General features: G+C 49.4%; 1 protein-coding gene across 3 annotated transcripts in view; it reads right to left on the bottom strand.

Moving 5' to 3' along the window:
* DOP1A (DOP1 leucine zipper like protein A) overlaps window positions 1–24,412 on the bottom strand; it is a 1,047,530-nt gene that overhangs the window by 904,552 nt on the left and 118,566 nt on the right. For all 3 annotated transcript variants that reach the window (XR_014963003.1, XM_085611023.1, XM_085611022.1), the window contains exons 4-5: window positions 11,164–11,334; window positions 4,170–4,359 (exon numbers count right to left, since the gene is read on the bottom strand). Coding sequence is in view for 2 of the 3 variants with exons in the window: in XM_085611023.1 (XP_085467149.1) it covers window positions 4,170–4,359; window positions 11,164–11,334 (361 nt within the window). In the remaining variant the exon portion in view is untranslated. The remainder of the gene's footprint in view (window positions 1–4,169; window positions 4,360–11,163; window positions 11,335–24,412) is intronic.

Below are 24,412 nucleotides of genomic sequence, written 5' to 3'. Positions count from 1 at the left end.
ATATGGTCCTGTGAGAAAATTCAAACGTATTGGTCTCACATCTTCACAGAATTGGGGGAGGTGTTGGGAATAGAGCTAACACTAGACCCGAAACTGGCGTTACTGGGAATGGTGACCGAAGTAGACCTGCCGCGCCCACATATCATTTTCCTGGTGTTGGCGCTGGTGGTAGCGAAAAGGGACATTGCGAAATATTGGGGGGTGGCGGAGCGGCCAGTGATAGAGGAATGGAGGAGAGGTCTGGACCTCTATATGGTAGCAGAACGAGTGACATACAAAGCTAGAGGCTGTCCAAAAAAATTCCGAAAGATATGGAGCAAATGGAGACAATACCATGGCCTAGAGGTGGGACACATAGGAGGACACACATAGAGGGGTAGATGGCGGGGATGGGCGGGAGGGACCACCTGATAACGATGAGTACCCGTACAAGACAGTGACAGTGATTCATTTAGAGATTCCGTACATGCGAGATGCTATATTGTGTTATGGGAGGGGGGACAAGCACTAATGCACTATGCACGAATGAAACCGGTGGACTGGTGACACATAGTTGGATGGACTTGGGAGCTATCTGTCAACCCTGGAGGGGGACGTGCTATTAGTTCTGTAAGGGGTAGTGGGGGAAGGGGGGGGGGTGTTGTGGGAGAAAATAGACAAAAAGCAGGATCGTGGGGTTCCATGTGGAACGCGTAACATTGGAAACATTTGCACACTACTGGAATACCTAGGTGTTGCTGCCCGGCCTCAGGGTTATGGGCATAACGGCTGTGGACTAATAACAAGATGTAAGTTTGACATGATGGTATGGACGTGCCACATCTGTAATCTTTTCATGCCTGCACAAAAATAAAGTTATAAAAAAATAAAAAAAATAAAAAAAAAATACTGTTAGCATGGTTAATAAACTGTATACCATGACAATCCCTGTCATGTTATAGGACAGAACAGCCTAAACCTCCTCCCCTGCTGCTTTAGCTACCTAATCATATATCAAAGATCTCTGGGATTAGTGGTGCACCCCATACATTGGCATACACAGATGGACATTCTCAGTGCTTTAAATGGAAAAAAATAAGAGTAGGTACTCATTAAAATGCGCTAGGGGCGTGGCTAGTGGGCGGGGTTAGAGGCGGGACAAGACATGATGATACTAGGACATTTCCATAGAGTATTCATTTTGCCCATGCATTTCCTTTGATAGTAGCTTCAAACTTCCCATATGTGCAGATTAACAGCTGCATATGATGCTAAAGAGTGGTGTGAATACCTGCTGGGAGCAGGCCCTAAATCATAATAGAAGGGGTTTATAATCTATGCATTCAAGCCATCAACAGCACTCTGCAGGCTAATTATCAGTGTGCCTCAGAACAAAAGAGAGTTTGGAATACCAGCATTAATAATGAGCACTACACCAGTTGCAGGACATACCAAAACATGTGAGAAAAGTATCAATATAAACAAAACGTGTTAACTCCTTACACAAAATAAAGACCTAACACGATATGTTAAGGTTTCCTTGTCTTGTGATATTTGCAGCTTCTCACTGTCATACTGTTCCTACGTGGTTGCTATTGGCACAATACTTCAAATACTCACAGAAACAAGCAGACAATGTACACACGAAAGCATTCCACGCATTTCTTTAAAACTACCTCCCGAGATTGTCCACATTCTTTTCCTCTCTGAGCTCGCTTTTTTCTCACACTGAAACATACACAGAAGCAGGCGCGCACACCAGGTGCGCAACGCCCATTGGGCTCCAAGGGCTTCAGGCTCCTGCCTCGTGTGTGGCAGCCCGGGATGAGACAGCTTCCCGGCGCACACACACAGCCGCACCAGAGTACTTCACAGGTCTTTAATAGACCATTTACATGTTCATGAGGCTTTGTTGTTTTTTTCACCCCTTTTAAGAGCCCCTGCATCTCCGAAATTTGGCTCTATTTGCGCCTCTGGTGCACACACACGCGCACACACACACTACATTTGGGATTGTTATGGCACAGCAAGCACAGTGTGAATGTGATTGACAGAGAAGGGCCTTAATGAGCACTTCTCTATCAAACACAGCAGGGCGTGAAAATTCCAAAACAGGGACATCCTTTGCATAATGCACGAGTCGCTGCTGAATCGTTCAGCAGTTACTCACCTACGAGCTAGAGAGGCGCTTTGGCTGTCAGAGTGCCGTACAGATCTGCTCCCCTCTGACTGCCTTGAGCTCCGCAGCACTAACACCAATTAATTTGCCTCCAATGAGTACCGATACTCTCCTTAGCAGTGAAGAAGTGCCGGTACTCTGATCGGTAAAAATGAGAAGTGCCGGTACTCAGTACCGGTGAGTACCGGCCCATTTAAAGCACTGGACATTCTACATCTCAGCGGATGCAATGTTCTTGTCTAAGAACTCTCATTCCATGTGTTGTTTTTCAGCTCCTGTGCTCATCTATATGAGAAGACGTGTATACACAAACATCAGATGCATTTTTTTGTTATGTCTAGGTGCTAGTGCCTGGCCAGCAAGAATAACAAGGGAAATTGTTGTTTGACCTTGTCTGTGGTGTTCATACTAAATCCCAAGACAATAACAGAACGTGAAAACATGCATATTCCGTTTAAAAGTACAATGTGGCACAAAGCAAGCATGTTTTTAAAGTAGCTTATGCAAAACAAAATGAGGTCTACAACATGCACAGCTAAGCCAAAATAGGGAAAACTACAATGGGCCATGCAGAAAACACACAATATCATCTTGCCACCACTTTAAACTCTGTTCAAGACTGGATGTTGTCTCACAACCTAAAACTGAACCCTTCCAAAACCGAATTCCTCCTCATTTCCTCTTCAAATTTAAAACTGTCTCTACAAACCTGGATAGATACACTCAACTTCCTTGACAGCAAACCAATCATCGTTGACAGTGCCAGATCCATGGGAGTCACTCTGGATAATAGGCTCAGTCTTCAGACCCAAATCTGAACCATGGGTAGGAATGTGAAATATCAACTATGTTTTCTTTGGGGAATCTGCTGCTACATTCCTGAGCAAAAACTGAAATCTCTAGTTCAATCACTGATTCACCCCAGAATGAACTATTGTACCTGTCTTCTGACAGGTCTTCAACCTGTCTCTCCCTTTCTTTATATCATTTTATCCCAGTCTTGTCTCTCTCTCTCTCTCTGTATCTCTATATGGTTTTCTCTCTACCTAATTCTTTTCCTTTGTCTTGGTCTCCCTGTTTTTATCTCTCCCTATCTCAGTGTCTCGAGGTTTCTTTATCTCCCCGTCTTTCTTGCGGTCACTCCCTGTCTCTCTTCCCATCTCTCTCAGTCTCTCAATTTTTCTTATCCTCCTGGTCTTTCTTTGGCTCTTTCTTTCTCTCTCTCAGTACAATTATGCTGATAGAAATTCAATGCAAGATGAATAAAGAGAGTAACAAGATTGTGGTTAACCTAGTATGTTTGTGAATGACCACAAATATTTCTGTTTGTGTACATTCACCAACTTCTCTCTAACCTTTTGTAACCATGGAAATGGTTAAGGATTTACATCATTCAAGAGCTGGAGTAAATCCCTTTCCGGTCGGATAAGGATCGTTACACAAAATACTTCAGAGGCATACAGGAAGAGTTTTTTCTAAATTGGTTAAAACCGTGGAGAAACAAAAATAAGAAAATAGCACAATTGCACAGCGCCGCGTCCTTTCCCAAAGTGAAATTGTCCTGTGCGGACATTTCCGCAACAGTGAAATGTATGCCCAAAAAGTCACATGAAATCGTCGAGGAGGCCTGGACATCTGCGACAGAAGCAACCTCCCATACTACTCAGATGTTTTGTGAATTGGTAAAAGTCGTATATCTTCTTCCCTACCGGTGCATATTTACAGTTCCCTTAGTGAATAACGATCATTTTGTTTTGGCACGTAGTAATAGGTCTGAGCATGTAAATTTGCTAAACATGTCAGGAGAACAGTGGCAAAGCCAATAGGACGGGCTTTAATTGCTAATTAATGCATACTCAGGTTCGCACAAGCCACGTTTGTGCATGCCTGCGTTTGCAAATGTTAGCACATTAAGGCCAGCTTAGTGGCTTTGCCAATGAATGTCCAATGGTAATGAAGCGATAATCAGTATACAAATAATAATTAACCAATACAATAGGCATCACCTTACCATTAACTCAATGTCACTGCCGATGATGTAGAGCTGATCCTCCATAGACAGCTTCCTGTTCAGATGGCTAAGCACATAGGTGATTCCAGGCAGCCGAACAGCAGGACTAGTCAGGAGGCTACCCCAGAGGGCACTATAAAAAGCGGACTGTTCTACTGCTGATGCAACCTTTTCCAACAAAGTATTTGTTCTGAATAATAAAACAAAATATAGAGCGGTTCTTACGGTGACAACACTTCTTAAAAGACAACTATTATTCCGCAACAAAGATCTGCAAACTTATCATGCACAGAGACCGACAACAACAATATCAACAAAAATACAGGGCATGGACTTCAACAGACATAACAAAGGTGAAGCGAGACATGTGAGATCCAGTCTTAACTACAAGAAAACACATGTTTATTTTTCATGCAATAACAGAATATTAGAGATATCCTAATCTTTAACAAACTGAAAACATTGCGAGTCTGAAACAGTTTGAAAAGGCACAGTCAACCCTATCTCCACTAATTTAGTTAAGGACTAACATTACTTCTGGAAACATTGGCAGAAACATTGGTGTCTTCAGTACAATAAATGGACAGAATGGGTGGCATACAGAGCGCCAATAAATGTGCATGGCTGGAAGCGATGGGAAGTCTTCAAATGAATGGACCTTGAAAGCAGCTGCTGATGTCTATGCTCGTCCCACTTATAAACACCTTTGATGACGTGTAGGCTTGACTATAGATGCACCATGGAAAAGAAAGGTTACCCACTACTATCTATAGGGTTGGCGTTACGTGCCAAATGCTTCAATAGCTATAGTGAAAGTTTACACTGAATTAGTATTACCTAGCTTAAAACCTTTGGAGTAGCTATGATGAAGTTGTACTGCATGTGCAAAGATGAACACGTTACTTACCTTCGGTATCGCTTATCTGGTAAAGATTCTAGCTGCAGATTCCTTACCTCAGAATTTTCTCCAGGTGTCAGACTGTAGCCAAAATATTTTTGTGAGCAGTACCCCTGCGTGCCGGTATGTGATATCTTTTGGCTCCGTGTGGGCTCGTCCACGCCAGAAGTGATGTGAGCGGTGCCTATAAAGGTGCCACCCCAGCACGGTGACATCGGTTTCTTTTTTAAACTGTCCATGCAAGAAGTACCGAGCTACAAAGAACACTGACCACTGGTGTGGAAAACTAGGGGCTTGAATGTGGAGCAGCCATCTCCCTAGAAATCTGTTTGCAGAGAAGGGAGAATGAGTGGGTAAGGAATCTGCGGCTATATAATGTCTCTACCAGATAAGGTGTTACCAAAGGTAAATTGTTCATCTGATAAAGGCTTCTATCTGCAAATTCCTTACCTTAGGACAGATACCGAAGCAAAACCTCCAGGTGATGGGGCTGCGGACCAATTTCAAACAAAGAAGTCCTGCAGGTCCAAACAGGCAAAGTGCCCATTCATACGGACCTGACTCCTGGCAGTAGAGCTTAATGAACAAGTTACTTAGCTTTGGTAACGATATATCTGTAAGAAACATTAGTTAGTTATAGATACCTTACCTTAGAATTACCCCCAGGCGTCGGACTGGATCCGGAAAGTTTTTTCGGGAGCAGTACCTCTGCGCGTCGGAAGGGGGCGTCAGTCGGCTCCGCGTATAAGTTGTCGGCATCATGGTCGCCGGGATGACGTCGCGGCATACTTAGACGCCGCCCACGCGAGCTGACGTCAGTTCTGTACCCGACTTTCTACACCAGAAACGTAGAGCCATGCAAGACACTGACCACTGGTGCACAAAGCTAGGGCCTTAACTCCCCTAACAAGCGGTGCCAAGTGTGGCGATACCTATTGCAACAGAACTAGGACATTGTCTTCTTACAGGAGACTCATTTTGTAAAGGCAGACACTTCCCTTATGGCTCATCCCAAATATCCTCTCTAATATTGGGCATCTGCACCTAGTAAAATGGCTGGGGTATCTATTCTCTGCAGGGTGGGTTTCAGCAGGGGGCCGCTAGAGTGATTCGGGGTCCTGAGGGTAGATTCCTCAAGGTGGAGGTTCGAGTTGGGGCGCAGACACTAACCCTCTGCAATATTTACGCTCCCAATCAAGCACAAGATCTCTTCATCAGGGACCTCCTACGGGAACAGATAACACACGATGACCATCGACTGATTCTAGGGGGTGACTTCAATTTAGTCTGGGATGTGGGATTGGATCGCAGTGCTGGTACGTTTCATGGGACGGTGGCAATGTCTGCTTCCCTTAATAAACAGCTTTCGGAGATAGGGCTGCTGGATGTGTGACGTTATCACTGCCCATCTACTAGAGATTACTCTTATTATTCTCATGTTCACCGCTCCTACTCCTGTATTGACTATCTGTTTCTTACTCCCTGATACTGGACATTCTTTCGGCTTCCATGTCCGATATTTCTTTTTCGGAGCACGCACATGTGGAGCTTGTGCTGTATGATCGCTCGCCCCACACGCGTCATCCGCTTCGCTGGAGACTACCTCCTCACGTTCTCCAGGACCCCGTAGACGTTGCCGAGATTCAGGATGCTATCCTGTCCTATTTTTCGTCCAACGGCATTCCTGAAACTCCTTTGCCCGTGGTCTGGGACCGTTTTAAAACCATGATCCGGGGTCACATAACTTCTATAGCGATTGCTCGGGCTTGCGAAGCTCGCTTATTTGAGGACAACTTGTCTCGGGACATCAAAGCTCTGGAAAAAATGGTGCTTGCTTGAGGAGCGCCATTGCGATTACTAGGCGCCCTGTCACAGCTGCTGAGACTCTGGGAGGCTCTGCCCTTTGATCCCCCTGCGTATCCTGGCTTTTTATGTGCCTTGTGTTGGGGGACCTGAGCGGGGCACTGAACTTTGTGGGGACTGACTATTGCTCCGTTTTCCTTTCCTGTGGATTGTCCTATGCTTCTGCACGGCGGAGGCCCCTAGCATCATACCGGGGGAAGCGCCCAGCATCTAATCTTTCACCTGCCCTGGTCCCCCCTTCAGCATGTTGGAGTCTGAGGGGTCAAGCCACGCTCTAAGGCTGGGAAGAACGTCGTTGTACCCCCAAAGATATCTCTGTGGCAGCCCTGTTGAACAAACCTGGTCCTGCACCCCCGGCAGTCATGGCGTCTTCGAAGGAGGGCCCCTCCCAATCCCTTACCCAATCCTTCATGGCCAATTTTCTACAGGAGATCAAGTCTGAAATTGGATCTCTTCATTCTGAGGTCCAAACATGTATCAAGGAGCTCAGGAGAGACGTCACAAAAATTAGAGGGCGAGTGGATGACCTCGAGAAGACGGTCGATACCCGCACGGAGGATCAAGTGCAACTTTGGCAACGGTTGGGCCTCAGCACATTGAACATCAAACTAAGCAAGAGGACTTTAAAAACCGGAGTTGCCGCAACAACATATGCCTCAGGGGGTGTTCCGACAGGGGCCGAGGGCTCGGGCATTGTAACTTTTGTTGCAGAGTTGCTCCACGAAATCAAAGGGGACGACAATGCCTCCCCACCTGCCCTGGACCGGGCTCACCGGGTGGCTGCACCCCCCTGTCGCCAGGCTCAAACTTTTTACCAAAATTCTGGCCAAGCGCAGTGATCTGCATTTACCTAGACTTATTGAACCTGATCAGGTGGGCTTAATCCGTCATCGGCAGGGCACTGTTAATGTGCGGGCATTACTCATCTAGTCAGTAAGGCCTGCCATTGGAATATACCTGCATGCCTCTTGTCGCTCAATGCTGAGAAAGCATTTGATCGGGTGGGCTGGGCCTTCTTGTGGGCCGTCTTCCATAAGATTGGACCGGGGCCTCAAATAATTGCTAGGTTAATGGCTCCTTATCACTCGCCCCAAGCTCAGGTCAGGTCAGGGTCAATGGCCAACTTACGGGTCCTATTTCTGTTCACAGGGGCACCCTATTCGCACTTGTTGTTGAACCCCTTACTATCCTGATCCGCCAGGCTACTGACATCACTGGCATCGTTCTCGGAGGGGTGGATCAAAAAAATCTCTCTGTTTGCAGACGATCTTCTCCTTACGTTGTCTCGGCCGCACTCCTCTGTGAACTAGCATCGGGCCTTAAAATCAATCATGCTAAATCGTGGGCCTTGAATCTTACGATTCCCGCACCGGAGATCCCCGTGCTTCAGTCTCTTGTTCCATATCAGTGGGCCTTGCATTCCATCCGGTATTTAGGCCTTAACTTAACCTCTGACCTCACCACGTGGTCGCAAGCTAATTGGCAAGAATGTAAATAGACCTTGGTGGACTATTTACGGATGTGGTAATCTCTGCCTCTTTCCTGGCTGGGCCGTCTCAATGCCGTTAAGATGTCGGTACTACCAAAAATATTATATTTATTGCAACCTCTCCCCACTCCTTTCGTGCCACATCAGATCCAGACTCTTCAGGGCGAGCTTACCAATTTTATCTGGGGCGGGCGCAGGCCACGTTTTTCTAATAAAATATTTATGCTACCTCGGGACACAGGGAGGCTGGCTTGTCCTAATTTAATGGAGTATTACTGGGTCTCACATCTTCGTTTCATTTCCAAATGGGTCGCAAGGGTGGGTGAGAAGGTTTGGTCCCATATGGACAGGGCAGTGGCTTGTAGACCTATATGGGATCTCGCTTGGTTCTCACGGGAGGTGCGGCCACGCAATGCCTACATGGCCATACCCTCGAAAGCTGTCTTGGACATCTGGGACAAGTTGGCTTTATCCAGGGGCCTCGCCTCTTTCCCGTCCCCTCAAACTCCCATTGCTCGCAATTCACATTTTCCACCTGCCTTGCAACCACACTCCTTCCAAGCCTGGTCTGAAGGGGGGGTGTCGGACGCTTCGAGATCTCTTTGAGGGACACACCTTTAAATCCTTCGATCAATACAAGCGGGATTTGCAGCTTCCCGAGGGGGCTCGTTTACAGTATCTCCAACTTCGGAACTGGGCGCAGGGGTCATCTTCTGCCCCAGGAGCCACTCACCCTTTTACCCACTTCGAACGGCTGGTGCGTTCATTTGATGAGTCTAGGGCCTGATATCCTGCACTTATCAAATCCTCCAACATGGCCCTCGTCTCTCCCCTCATACATACCATTCATGATGGCAGTCTGATATCACGCTAAAACAATGGGAGCAGTTATGGCACGACATTCCGAGGGTCTTTCACAGTATCTCTCAGAGGGGAACCGCATAACAGATTATGACACTGATCTAGCGGTAATCACCTGGTAATTTCCCTATTTAAAACCTCATCACCTATGGTTTACCGCTGTAAAGGGTGAAAATGATGGACCTTTTGATGACCGTGTTTCACCAAACAGGAGACTTTACATAAATATTACAATTAAATGCAAACAATATTAGAGGCAATAATGAGAGTGATGAGTTATTTTAAAGGGTTTTATTTTAAGTCAAAAGATAAGGTTCTCTGACTCTTTATTCATTAGTCAAATATCAATCAGGTCACAGAATTGAAAAAAAGGAAAAATAGCATTAATACAGAACATATTACAGTCTGCATATAAGCATCACATATAGGAAGGGAAATGTGGCGCAAATTGTCAGTCAAACTCTTAAAGAGTTTCTAAGAAAAAGAGTAAGTCTTACAAGGTTAATCAATAATTAATAATGGCAAAAATATCCCATAAAGAGAAATAAATGCAGTTTAACACCTAAAATCTAAATCTGTTCTGATCCTTTCAGCTCTTTCTCTCTCTGCCTCTGCTTCGCTGTGCTAGTCTGTGTCTCTGTCTCAAGCTGCGCCATAGCCCCCACAGAATGCAGCCCCTCCCTGTCTCTGTGTCCAGGACAGAAACTAGGCCTGGGCCTCAGAAAAAATGGAAAAAAGAGGAGGCAAAAAGCACTCCTCCCACTTGTAAGCCATATTTCAAGTAAAACTTCACGTGCTCAGTCCTCATAGCTGGTCCAATCAGAACTTCAAGACACATCATCTCCCCATGGGCTGACTGGATATGTCATTAATCAGGCTTGTTCCTGTTCAAATTTCAGTCTTGTGATTTATGAAAAAAAAGTGTGTTCTTCTCTCCACGTTTAAACAGGCTACAAAAATATGCAATATAGTGAAGGTCGAAGGAAACTGGAGGCAGGATTTTTTTAACAGAGCCCTTTCATTGAAAGTTGCTAGCAAAGAGGAGCACATTCCAATCTAATGTTTCAAGGGCAAATCTGCAGTTAGCTGAGTCCACTAAAGAAAACTAAAATCACGTGGTTTTCTACACTGTGAAACACAATTCAGCACATTTCTATTCTTGCAAAAATACATGATGCCATTTTAAAAGTACAAATACATTTTCTAAATTAATGTGCATTCTATAGTGAGATTACATATGGATTAATCACATATAAACATGGCTGTTCAACTAATTGAGCATGTTTTCACATGAAAGCACCTCCAAACTGAAGCATTCTGATCAGGCCTATGTTTTCATCTTGCTTGCGCCACAATCTGCGTGCCATTTTAGAACTCATGTCTGCAACCTTTTGTCATATAATAATGCATACATTTTATAGGTGAAATCTAAGCTCCATCAACACAATGGTATTACAACCCCCACAGACTACACACGATGTTTCCTAATTCTTCCCCTGTTTGCTGGCGCTGCACGAGCGCTGCAGGAGATTTTCTTCACATTTGGTGGCATTGCCCGCTCTTGACCGCCTACTGGATAGAGGTCATTAGTCACATTAAACAGGTGATAGGCTACCCACTGCCTGAAACCCTGGCTACACTCATTTTAGGCATCAAACCCACAAACCTCCTCGTCATGACACACAGGAACTGGCACCTTATTTCACACATGCTTGGCGCAGCTAAACAAATAGCAGAGTTATATTGGAAAAAGGCCATATGGTTTACCCGCTTTTGGCATACCATAGCCACGGAACTACTCACAGCGCGACTACAATTCCGTGACACCCAAATTCACGAAGCTTTGGCAAACATTAAAACCTGTAAAATGTCTCATTTCTTACCTATCATAATACTCTGATCCTTCTTCCAAGCCTGGTAAAATGCCGGTTAGTAATCCCTGAAGACCAGGTTTCAAGGTTTTACCCAACGGTAAATAGTACATTTCATACAGGCTAAGTAACGCCGGTTTGACAGACATCGCTGCATTGGTAAGAAGAGGAAACAGGCCAGAACTGAAAGAAAACAAAAATGATTAGTCAATAAAAGTAGCCATTTTTTATTAACCTCAGTGTATTTTGTCATTACATTTTCTTTATGTCAATTGTATCCGTTTTTCATTTCCCGGTGCTTTCCATTCCTTTGTCTGTTTATTAGTTGTTCTGACGCTTTCATTTACAGTCAGGAGGACCACAGGCACTCCAAAGCAGAGCCTCAGCTGACTGCCACCACGCATTATCTAGCACAGTTCGAATGTCACAGATTTTTTTGTTCCAGAATTACAAATACGAGAAAATATTAGTGACTGCACAGGGAGATAACTCCCTGCATGCCTGTCGCATTTGACTTTTCCTTTTCAGTGAGAAACCTCCTGATTTTGACCCCATGGCACTTAAGTCTGATGAAAGTGGATGCCTCACACGGCAAATACACTTTCACCACAGAGATCCCCAAGGGATATGTTGGGTGATACCTTGCCAAGGGAGAGGAGGTCACAGCCTCCTTTGACTAGCATGCTCATCGCATTCCTACAAATGGCCCACACTCGCATCGAAATTCACAATTACCACAACGGGAAAACAACATCAGGGGGCGTGGCTTGGCAGCCGACGGGCATGGACGCGTGAGCGACGAGCTCCGCATCCAGCCCAGCCATAAATCCTGAAACGAGTGTCCCCCGGGCGGTTTGACGCTCCTGGAGGGCTCCCCCTGCCACCTCGGGACCCCTGGAGCAGACAGACGGAGCGGACCGCGGCGCAGTGGGCGGACGCAGTGACGAAAAGGTGACGGAGGCGGGCGGCCGCCGGCCATCTTAGGCGGCCTCTGAGGGGACGGGAAGCAGCGGCCCACAGTGCAGGCGGAGCGGGCCGGAAGTGAGGCTGCATCGGCCGCGAGCGCCGGAAGTGCCGGCCTGGTCCTGCTGGAGAGTGGCTGCGGGGATCACTCTCGGTGCGAAGCTTGGGGCTGAGGGGCCAGCAGTAGAGAGTGACCTAGAGGCGGTGGCTGCATAACGGAGCAGTGGCGACACGGCGGAAGGCTCTGGGCTGGTGTCGGCGACGGAGGACCTGGGCCTGGGGCGCCCGCAGCGAGACGCCACATGCTAGGTGGGCCGACGCGGTGGGTGCAGTGACCCCTTGGTGGTAGCGGCTTGACTGCCCACAGGCAGCGGACGGGCGGTTCTGGCCCCTGGGTGGAGCGACGACCCCGACGCCTCTCGGAGGACGGTGGAGAGGGCCGGACGAGGCCCTGGACTCAGCGGCTCTAGCGGCGACTGGTGGCCCCCCCGTTGAGGAGCCTGGTGAGCAGAAGGAGGGCGCTGGTCTTCCGGTGGACTGCAGGCACGGTGGAGCGGGCCCCTGGGGCCGACGAGGGGGTGCGCTGCCCGCAGGTCTGGGGAGCAGCCTGGAGGACGCCTGGGGAGAGCCTATCGGACGCACCGCCTGGTCGGGAGCATGGTCAAGCCACGACTCAAGCCGGGAGGGCAGTCGGTGGAGTCGGCGGGGGACCCTACCGATGGCGGCAGGGGTGGCGCTGGCGCCGAATCTGCGGCGGGCCTACAGCAGCGACAGCTTGACCAGATCTTGCAGGCCATAGCGGACACAAAAACGGCGCTGCAGAATGATATCGCCCAGGTATCCTCGGACCTGGGGCTGCTCCAGGCGGATCACAGGAAGCTGGTGGACAGGGTCAAGACCACAGAGGACAGGATGGACCTGGTGGAGCCAGCGCAGAAGGTATTGGAGGATCAGACGGCGGATCTCCTACGGCGAGTGGTGACTTTGGAAAAGAGGGCAGAGGATGCTGAAGGGCGCAACCGCCGCAATAACATTCGCGTAGTCGGGCTACCGGAAAAAATCGAAGGGGGAGATATGATAACCTACCTGGAGACCTGGCTGCAGGAGGTGGTGGCGCCCGAGGGACTCACGCGGTTCTTTACTCTGGAGAGGGCGCATAGGGTACCGGCCCGCCCCCCGGACCCGGGCAGGCCGCCCCGGCCGGTGGTGGCCCGACTGCTGCATTACAAAGACCGGGACATTATCCTTCAGAGGGCCAGAACTTCGGGACCGTATCAGGTAGAGAACGCTCGGGTCTCTATTTACCCGGATTACCCCATGGAGGTGCAGCGCAGACGTACCTCATTCCTGGCGGTGAAGAAAGCACTGCGGGAAGAGGGGCTGCAATACTCTTTGTTGTTCCCGGCCCGCCTCCGAGTGGTGATGGATGGGGAAGCGGTCTTCTTCACTGACCCTGCAGCAGCCTGGAGTTGGTTGGAGTCGGCCAGGCCCCGAGCGACGGCGCATGATGCTGGAGAGGGGCCACGGGGTACTCCGACGAAGGCCCGTCGCACCAGACGCAACAGGGCAAGGACAGTGGGGGCCCGATCTCCGGGTGCGTCCCAGACGGCACTGGAGAGGCTAGCCGCGCTGAGGGCGGTCTCTGTGATCTCCGGGGCCACGGCCTCCCAGCCCAGCGAGGATTCGGGCTCTAGGAAGGGCACGGAGGACTCCCAATCGGATGGCGCTGTCGACGAAGTGGAGGAGCTGCCAGATGTTACCCCGGGGACGGCAGATGGAATGTTGGACGCTTGAAGGTTTGGGGAGTGCTTGGGCCCTGAACTAAGGGACTTGGGTTGGGAGGACTGGGTACGTGTGGAAAGGGACACTGCTTCGGGCTCGCTGGGGCCTACGGAGGGCCGAATAGCGGGTGGCGCCCATGGCTGGACGGTCTGGAGATTCTGGGGGACCCCGGGGGTGGGGGTGGGGGAGCCTGCGGGGGATGGACTGCTGGGGGGGGTGACATTGATGGAGTCTGAGTATGGATGCTTTGGGGAGGACCACTGTCAACCCGTCAGGCGTAGAGTCACCACCTCAACCTCACGGACATAGTGAGACTCTGGTGGCTACCAGAGTATTTGGTTTCTGTTTGGGGGAGTATTTGGATGGGTGACTGCGGTTTAGAGCCTGTTCTGGGGAGGGGTGGGGATTCGGGGAGTTGGGGTGTTTTAGGGAGTCAAGGGATTGTCAGTGTGCCTCGGAGGGGTAGGATGGGATGGTTGATTCGACGATGGGATGGGGACCCCCCTTGAATTGAGAATTGTGACTTGGAATGTGAGAGGGCTCACCTCTATGGTGAAGAGACATAAAATCCATGCATACTTAGTGCGGAGAGGGGTCCAGGTAGCCTTCCTTCAGGAGACCCACTTAGATAAAGAGGAGGGGAAGGCATTGCAGCGGCGCTGGCGGGGCCAACTATACTACACCACCTTCTCGAGGTTTGCTCGGGGGGCTCTGATCTGGGTGAGAGCGGGTGTCCCTTTCCAACCCCTGATGACATTGGTGGACCCGGAGGGCAGGTTTGTAGCAGTGCAGGGGCGGCTGGATGGGAGGGACTTGAGCATGTGTAGCGTATATGCCCCTAATGTAGACCAGGCGGCGTTTTTCTCTAGGCTGTCAGGGCAGTTGGCGGCGTATTTGACGGGGCCGGTTGTGCTGGGAGGGGACTTTAATTCGGTCACGGATGTGGAGTTGGATAGATCCCACCCCCCCCGGCACAGTCGGCGGTGCGTCGGGTGGCCACTGCTCGGAGTAGCTGGCAGGGCACCTGGGGTCTGGTGGATACCTGGCGTGCTCATCACCCGCTGGACAGGGATTACTCATTTTATTCTGCCCCCCATGAGCTGTATGTCAGATTGGATGGTATATTGTGCTCCTCGGACGTCCAACCGCTGATGCGACATAGTGAGTATCTAGCGAAAACTCTCTCGGATCATAACCCCTGTCTGGGGGTGTTGCAGTGGTCCAGGCAGCGGCAAGCTATTCCCACGTGGCGTCTTAACCCCCTGCTCCTGGAGGACCCAGTCTTCCGGGCTGAGGTTAGCGACTGTTTAACACAATATTTCGAGCGAAACTCGGGTACGACGGCAAGCCGGGCGACAGAATGGGACGCACTCAAGGCGGTGGTCAGGGGGGTCTGCATCTCGTCCACGGCTGGGGTGAGGAAGTCGCTGCTGAAGGAGGTGGAGGGGGCGGAAGCCCTGCTGCGGGCGGCGGAACAGGTGCATCAGTCGGGGACCGGAGAGCTGGCTGCGGTCGCTGAGGCGCGCGAGGCGGTGGCGGTGCAGGTGGAGCGGCTCCGCTGCTTTGACCATAAAGGCTACCTAATGAGAGCGCACGTGGAGCGTGATAAGGTGGGATCCCTTTTGGCTTGGTTGGCGAACCCGGCGGCCCGGGGGGAACCGATACTGGCCCTGGCTGACGCGGGGGGCGCCCCGGTGTATTCCCAGAAGGGGATAAATCAGCAGTTCGCTGGTTATTATGCTGGGTTATACGACAGCACCATGGCGGGGGAGCCGGAGGGCCTAGCGGACTTCTTGTTGGAGGCCCGCCTGCCTCGCCTAGACCCGGAGGTGGGGAAAGAACTTGGCGGTGCCATTTCGCTGGGTGAAATTCGGGCGGCGATTCGACATATGGCGCGCCGGAAAACCCCGGGGGCGGATGGGCTGCCTGTCGAGTTCTATGCGGCGTTTTCGGACCTGTTGGCCCCACAGCTGCAGGCCCTCTACGGCGAAGCTTGGCGACGTGGGCGTCTACCCGCCTCTGCTCGGGAGGCGATTGTGATCCCCTTATTAAAACCCGGAGGGAAGGCCGACGCGCACACGGCTTATCGGCCGCTCTCCATGTTGACGGTGGACTATAAGATATTGAGCAAGGTACTGGCGTCGCGCCTCCTGGGTCATATGGCCGCCTTAGTCCACCCGGATCAGGCGGGCTTCATTCCTCGACGGAGCACTGCCACTTCTGTGAGAAGGTTGCTGCGAGTGATGGAACTGGACCGGGAGGTCTTCCCGGAGGCCTGTACGCTGTCGGTCGACATAGAAAAGGCCTTCGACAGTGTGGAATGGCCTTATTTGTACCGAGTGTTGCGGGAGTTCGGCTTGGGGGAGGACTTTGTGCGCTGGACCTCGTTACTTTATAGCGAGGCTACAGCCCGGGTGAAGACAGGGGTCACCATATCGGCCTCATACCATGTCCGGAGGGGGACGAGACAGGGGTGTTCCCTCTCCCCCCTGCTGTTCGCGCTGGCCATTGAACCATTGGCGGCTCATGCCCGACGAGGGGGTGCGTATGTAGGGGTGGCGTTGCGGGAGGATACGCATTATATCTCCCTCTATGCGGACGATCTACTGATGTTCTTGGAGGACGCGGCGGGCGCACTGGAGGGAGCGGTGGCCTTATTGGAGGTGTTTGGTCGGCTGTCCGGGCTTAAGGTCAATTGGCGTAAAACCTGTTTGTTCCCGCTGTCGCGAGGGGGACAGCCCCTGCAGGCGTTAGGCCAAATCCGCTGGGAAGGCAGCTGTCTCCGTTATCTGGGGGTTAACATCTATCATACCCAGGCTGATTTGCTGGACGGTAATGTGGGTAGGGCGCTTCGGGCCTAAGGGGTAGTATGGGATTTTGGAAAACGCTCCCGCTCTCGTGTGCTGGGAGGGTGGCGCTGCTGAAAATGGTGGCGCTGCCGCGGCTCCTTTACTATTTTCGCACCCTTCCAATATGGATCCCAGCGTCATTTTTTGCGGCACTGCGGGTACTCACCACGAGCTTCATTTGGGGTTCGGGGAGGCGTCGAGTGGCGCTGACCACCTTGCGGCGACCGCGGGCGGAGGGAGGCTTGGCGGCTCCGGATTTCGAATGGTATTATCTGGCGGCCCAGCTCCAGTGGCTCACACAGGCGGTGGCCAGGGAGTACAGGGGCCCGGACGGTCCCCAGGGCAGGCTAATCCCGCGCCACGTGCTGGCCTTTATAGTCCTTCACCAGAGGCTGGACCTCGCCCAGCTCACCATGGAGGAGCGTACCCTCCGGTTATGTTGGAATAGATGCCAGAGAAAGGCCGCCATAGTTCACCCCTATGCCCCTGAGATCCCCCTGGGGATGTGCACGGCGTTCCCGCATGGAGGAGACTGGTCGGGGTTGGCGGTCTAGGAGGAAATGGGGGTCCAGATGGTAGGGGATCTATTTCGAGAGGGAGCACTGCTGCCTTTCCAAGACTTGCAGGACTCTTATGGGCTTCCGCGGGGAGACTTCCTGCTCCATGCGGCCTTGGTGGCGAGCCTTCAGAGGCATTGGAATGTGGGGCTGTCGGAGCCCCCGACTGCCACGGGTTGCCAATATGTGGTGATGGCGGCGGGGACGACCAAGGCCATCACATGCCTTTATCGTAGGCTGTCAACGGAGAGCCTCCCCCCATTGGGCGCCTTGAGGGGAAAGTGGGAGGCGGACCTGGGGAAGGAGATCCCTGAATCCACATGGTCCACGCTGGTGCAGAGGGCATGGAAGGGGACGAGGAATGCCAGGTTCCAGCTTGTCCAGTTTTTTACGCTACACAGAGCGTACCTGACGCCGGCAAAGGTTTTACAATATTTCGGGGGAGCGCACTCTCAGTGTCCGCGGTGCGGGGCGGACGGAGCAGACTTTCGACACATGTTTTGGGCCTGTAGGCAGTTGGGGGACTACTGGGAAGCAGTGGTGGAGTGCCTGAACCAGGTTACGGATCGCTCCATTGGTCCGGAGATGGGCACCTGCTTGCTGCTTTGGTTCCCCCACACCCGTCGCACGAAGGTCACGAGCAAATTCTATGATTTAGGGCTGATATTGGCCAAGAGGGAATTGACGCTGCACTGGAAATCCCGGGGGGGACCCAGTTTCCTGCGCTGGAGATCAGCCCTGGAGCGCTGGGCGGGGGCTGAGGGCACGCTCCGGGTGCAACTGGCCCTCCGGCGAGATGACGAAAAAGCGCTAGCGACAGCCCGGGCGTGGGAAGCGTTGGTGGTAGAACTCCAGGGGCAGATGTCCGAGCCGGGGGAGGAAGGGAGCGGGCCTGATGAGGAAGTGGTAGTGGGGAGTGGGGAGTAGTGGAGGCGACTGGCGGGCCCTGACCGACTGCACTCTGGATAGGGTTGGGGGGAAGGTATTGTGGCTGCAGGGAGAGGTGGGGCTCCTGTATGGCATTGACTGAGGGGAGGGGAAGCATCGAGCGTGGGACCGGGGTAGCAGGCGGGGGCACACTGACAGAGGGTGGGGGGCGGGGGGGGGAAGGGGCCGGGTGGGACAGCTGAGTGGGAATGCTGGTATATGTGGGGTATTTCCTGACTGGGCGGGGATTGAGAGTTGGTTGTTGTATTGCTGTGTATGAAAACAATAAAAAATGTTTCAACAAAAAAAAAAAAAAAACGGGAAAACAACATCAGACGTTATGAGCTAACACAGACAGAAACCAACAAAGATAAAACGCATCTGAAAGGAAAGGAAAGACAACAACTGAGTAACCTGAAATAAGGCATAAAACCCTACTTCACGAAGTAAGACTTAATATCTTCATACTCAAATAATCTGAATCATACAAAAAACGAGTTTACAAACATACAGACCAAATGACAAAATGTGTGACAATAAATAAGGAAGAACAGAAACACAAACTTTCAGTGAATACATATATGTGCGCGCATATAATTGGAGGTGTTTACTGTGCTATTTGCAGACCGAAAGAGCGTTGTTTCAGAGCATGCAGGAGCAATGCAGTCCCAATCCAGGCAGAAAGGCCGGCTCTGTGAGCCACGTTCTGCGTGCTGGCTGGTGAGGAGGCTGAAATAGTTAATGAGGTGAAGGTGGTAATAGCGAATGTTGGCTAATGTGGCTGTTGAAGTTGGTTTTCTGGAGAAATAGTATCTAGACCCCTGTCAGTCTAAGACAGTAGGTAGGATGAATCCAAAGTAGAAGGACAGGAGGATCACAAGGAGTTCAATCTTAGCTGTATTTAAGAGATGCCAAGCGAGATGGGTTCCGGCATGGATGGCTTGAAAACAGTAAAAAACTGAATTTTTGGGCCATATTTAATTTAACCACCATTTGGGTGGCATTAGCATGTTTCTGGTAGTGGCTTAAGAGAAGATTGCAGGGGGCGTGGTCTGGCCACGCAGGAAGATGGCCGCCTGACGAGTGAGCTCCGTCACGGGATGGACCCTTAACGGATATTTCCTACCTCACAGCGGCTTTGGAGTCTTCTTCTTGTGCCCTGCGACAGCCGGAAGGTGGTGGGCACGATTTGGGCGAGTTTTTCGATGATGTGACGGCGAAGTTTCCCTGGTGTTGACTACCTCGGTGACAGGGTTGTCCGGCGGGGCCTGTCTGACGTATCTACTCAGGCTGCCTCTTCTTCCTCAAGCCGCGCCTCTGTTGCGAAGAACGCCTGCCCCCATGAAGCCGCGCCTCTGTTGCTGCTGAAAAGCGCTTGCTTCCTCATGGAGCCGCGCCTTCGTTGCTGACGACGGGCGCCCGCCTCCTCATGAGGCCGCGCCTTCGCTGCTCCTGACAAGTATCTATCTCCTCATGAAGCCGCGCCTTTCTCAAATTGCCTGCTGTAATGTTTCTTTTCAGGAATGTCGCCTGACAGGAGTCAGGATTTTTTGACGTGTCGACGCTCAGCTACTGGTAGGACTACTTCCTTCTATAATCCTGTTGTGGCACTTCTGTCACTCACCTCATCCAGTTAATGAGTGTATTATCAGGTCAGCAATTAATTTGCGATTCATCACGCTAAACTGTTCTTCCAAGCTGAACTTCTTTGCTACAATTACAGTTTCGCGCCTTTTGACTTTGGTTACAGCCGACGCTTCATGGCCTCCTTTAGCGTAGTCTATATGTCTTGCACAAGAGTGTGCTTTTTTCCAATGCCATTATAGTGCCCATGTCAACTCCTTCAGTTAGGCTGTGTTTTTTCTGCTTTGACTATGATTACTTTGCATTCTACAGCCTTGTTCATCTTGCTGTGCATGTAGCTGTGCTTATTATTATTACCATAATCGCGCATGCCTTTGAATATAGCGGCAGTTGTTATCATATTTACAAGTGTAAGTAGTTGGGGTCACTAAGCAATGATGTACTATTACATTTTACTGTTTAGAAATGCATTATAAGTTCCTTTTAGCTTATTAATGTCATACATATACAGTTACTAAGTGTTTCTTTTGCATGTCTTGGTATTCTTCTGCAACTACATATAAGCATTCCTCAACAGCAAGACGGCTTTACGTACTTTCAAAGTTTTTATCAAACATTCTCCTCAAATGTCTGCCTCTAAGCAAGGAAACAAGGCTTCTAAACCACTTCTTTTTGCAGAAGCCCTCAAGCAGTCCACCAATATGCCAACAAAAGGCAATGCCTCCTCTCCTTCCGCTTCACCTCAGGCTTCGGGCTCTAATGGTGGGCAGGCGTCGGCGGCAGCTTTGCAACGTATCCTGCACGAAATTTCCGAGGTTAGTCGTCGATTAGATGACATGCACCTTACAATTACATCACTAGCTGAGGAGACTAAATCAATTAAGACAGAAATTACCAACTTTCATACGAAGTTTGAATCCCTTGATTCTAGAGTTCTGGCAGTGGAGAATCGATTGGAATCTCTTCCAAATCAAGACCGGGACCTTTTACTCTTCCATAGTAAACTCATTGATTTGGAAGACAGAAGTAGGAGAGACAACATCCGTTTTTTTGGCTTTCCAGAGCGCATTGAAGGGCAGAGTTCCAGTGCATTTTTGTGTCGTATACTCCCAAAGCTAACTGGTATTCCTTTCAATCCACCTCTGGAGATACAACGGGCTCATAGAATTGGTCCTCCACGTGATGATCCTGCCGCACGCCCACGACCGATTATTGCCTGTCTTCTTCGTCATGAACAAACAAGACAAATATTATCTGCGGCTCGGCTTCAAGGCTCCTTTTCTTTTGAAGGTCATCGCATTTTTATGGCAGCTGATTTCTCCAAGGAAACTAACGAGCGGCGGAAAGCCTTTCTCTCCATGCGACCTCAACTACGTCAATTAGGTATCAAATATGGCCTATTTGACCCAGCACGCTTTCGCGTTACCAAAGATGGAGTTTCTAAGGACTTTTTTGATCCCGAGCATCTTCAGCAATTCCTGGACCGTCTTCATCCTCAAGAAATGGAGGTTCTCACAACACCCTCACAGCAAGTTCAGCCCCATTCATCCTCTAAGTCTTCCACTACATTGTCAGATCGCAACAGGCGCCCTCCTAGCAGCCCCCGACCTCGGGGTAGGGATCTTGAACGTCTTCATCGCTCACAAGAAGATAGGAAATCTGCAATACAATCGGTTTCGGTTGCTACGTTTTCACAAGATCTGCAGAGAGACAAGTCACGTTCTCCTCTTAAAACTCCTTCGGATGCGGACTGAATAACTCTCTCACTCATGGAAGTTGCTGACCTTAATACTATTGGCAGTTAACTATAGACTCTCTTTTCTTGAGAAGTCTTATTTCTATTGTTAATTATTTACCACATTTCTCACATGTTTTGCTGTTCTTATAATATCTGCTTGTCCTTTTTTACCTCTTTCTTCCTAGCTTTCTACCTTATTTCTTTTCTCCTTCAGTCTGCTTACTGTTATTTCTCTGCCTAATAATATCACTCTTTCTTCTTCTTATATTCATTGCTTCTCCTGTTACAATTTATTGCTTAAATATTTCTTACTAATTTTGCATTTACTTGGGCGCCTTGGCGTCTAATGGTTTAATTACAGTTTTATTATTCCACTTGCACGATTGCATGTTGGTCTATGTTTATCTATACATGCATTGTATGCTTTATGATATTAGGTTACTTTACATTTAATTATTACTAGACTCCCCCCTCTAAGCAATATTGCTTCTGAATCTCTATTTTGCTCTTTTTACCTTTTTATCGTACCTAGGTTCTTTTTCACAATGTTTTTCTGGGCTTTCCTTCTATACCATTACTACTCTCCTAATCTTTTCTCTTTTCTGTGGGGTCTTTTCCCGTGGTGGTGCTCTAGTGCGCCTAGGCCCGCGGGTAACAGTCTACGGTCTCTTGATCTCTCTTTGCTTTTACTCAATATTTTATAGTTTTCCTTATTATTGTATCACCTCTCTAAATTTCATCTCCCTTTTTCTTCTTTTATTATTCTTTTTATCGCTTCTTTCATGTATTCCATTTAAATCAAAGTTTCGTTTCCATTTATTTTATTTTTGTTTCCCCTTCTTTTTGTCATTTCTTTTCTTTTTCCTTTGTTTGGTTCAGCACGTTGTTTTGTGCTTCATTCTCCTGTTTCTGATATTTGCGTTGTTCTAATATGGCAAAAACACACTCTCTTAATGCAATTACTTGGAATGTACATGGTCTCACCCATTACATAAAACGGAAGAAGGTTCTCTCCTACCTTCAGACTAAGCATGTAGATGTAGCCTTGCTCCAGGAGACCCATTTGGATGCTCTAGAATCAGACAAACTTTGTAGAGACTGGGTGGGTAAGGTTATACATAGCAGCATCCAACAAGATGAATCCACGGAAGCAGGTCCCCTTCGCAAGTGTGGAGTTGCAATTCTTCTTCGCAAGTCCCTTCCGGTCACTGTCTCTAAAACATGGTCAGATGTAAATGGCCGCTACGTTTTTGCTAAACTTAAAATTGGTGATTCTCACGTATGTGTAGGGTCTGTATATGCCCCTACGGGTACCAAGAAAACATTCTTTCTTCAATTATCCCGCTTGTTGCTCGAAATTAATGCATCGCAATATTTGATTGGTGGAGACTGGAATGTGACGCAAGATTCTATTCTAGATAAAACTGGTCCATTAGATAGGGGCAATGCGTCAGATAGAGCTTTGCTAGGTGACATTATCTCAGATATCGGGTTGGTTGACCATTGGCGTATCAGTCACCCAACGGATAAGGAATATACTTTCTTTTCGTCGACTCATGGTACGTTTTCTCGTCTTGACTACTTCCTCATCTCACAGAATGCAGTTAAGTTGGTCACGGATTCCTGCATTCTGGAAGCGGCATTGTCTGACCACTCTCCGGTTCTCCTCTCCCTAGAACTGGGACTTTCTAGTCCTGGACGTAAGCCCTGGCGAATGAACATTCAACGCCACAGAACTCCTGTTGGTAAATCCCAACTGCAGTCACACCTTCAAACTTATCTTTCTAATAATCAGGGATCCGTGACCTCCAGCAGGACTCTTTGGGCTGCAGCTAAGGCTACTTTGAGGGGACAATTAATGCGTGATGCAGCACTCGCTAATAAGCAAAATGCGAGGAAACAAGTGGAGCTCGAACATGACATACAAACCTATTCTCGCCTATATATCACTTCTCCGTCCTTACAAAACCGTAAACTGCTCGAACAAGCCCGAATGGCCTTAAACAGTCTTTTTACATCTAAGGCAGAATACGCCTTACAGAAAATGAAAGGTCGACACTACGAGCAAGGAGAAAAGGCGGGAAGGTTATTAGCCACACAGTTGCGTCAAAGGGAGGCATCTATGGCCATCCCGGCCATCAGATCTGCGCAAGGACACTTATGCACAAAACCTCAAGACATTGTCAATGAGTTCGCCTCCTTTTATGAATCCCTCTATACTTCTGATAACCGAATGGATTCGGATAAGATGACGGCATTTCTTGCGAAGGTGCATCTCCCTTCTCTTTCAGCGGATGGTAAGGCCATCCTTGAGGGTGAAATAACTAGGGATGAGGTTTCCAGTGTGATAGCTGCCCTGCCCTATCACAAGGCCCCTGGTGAGGATGGGTTTCCTCCTGAATTCTATCGTTGGGCAGGTCTCAATATTATTGACACTCTACATGCCGCATTCCAGGAGGCGGATGCTGCATCTTCATTGGGTCCCCTTTCTAACAAAGCTATTATTGTTGTGCTACCAAAGCCAGGCAAAGATCCCCAGCTTTGCAGTAGTTATCGTCCCATTTCCCTGTTGAACTCTGATATTAAAATCCTGGCTAGTATCCTTGCGTCTCGTTTGCGTAAAGTCTTGCCTTCTTTGATACACCATTCCCAAGTAGGCTTTGTACCGGGACGCTCTTCCCGCAACCATTTGCGTTCTCTGGCCCATGCACTGTGGTCGGCTCAACATCTCACAGATGATGCGTTAGCCCTCTCACTTGACGCAGAAAAAGCGTTTGATCGCATCGAATGGAATTATCTTTTCACGGTCATGGAAAAATTTGGCTTAGGTACAAAATTTATTGATAAAGTACGTTTACTTT

The sequence above is a fragment of the Triturus cristatus genome, chromosome 6, assembly GCF_964204655.1.
Source record: "Triturus cristatus chromosome 6, aTriCri1.1, whole genome shotgun sequence".
Lineage (NCBI taxonomy): Eukaryota > Metazoa > Chordata > Amphibia > Caudata > Salamandridae > Triturus > Triturus cristatus.
This window is presented reverse-complemented; position numbering and strand designations above follow the sequence as displayed.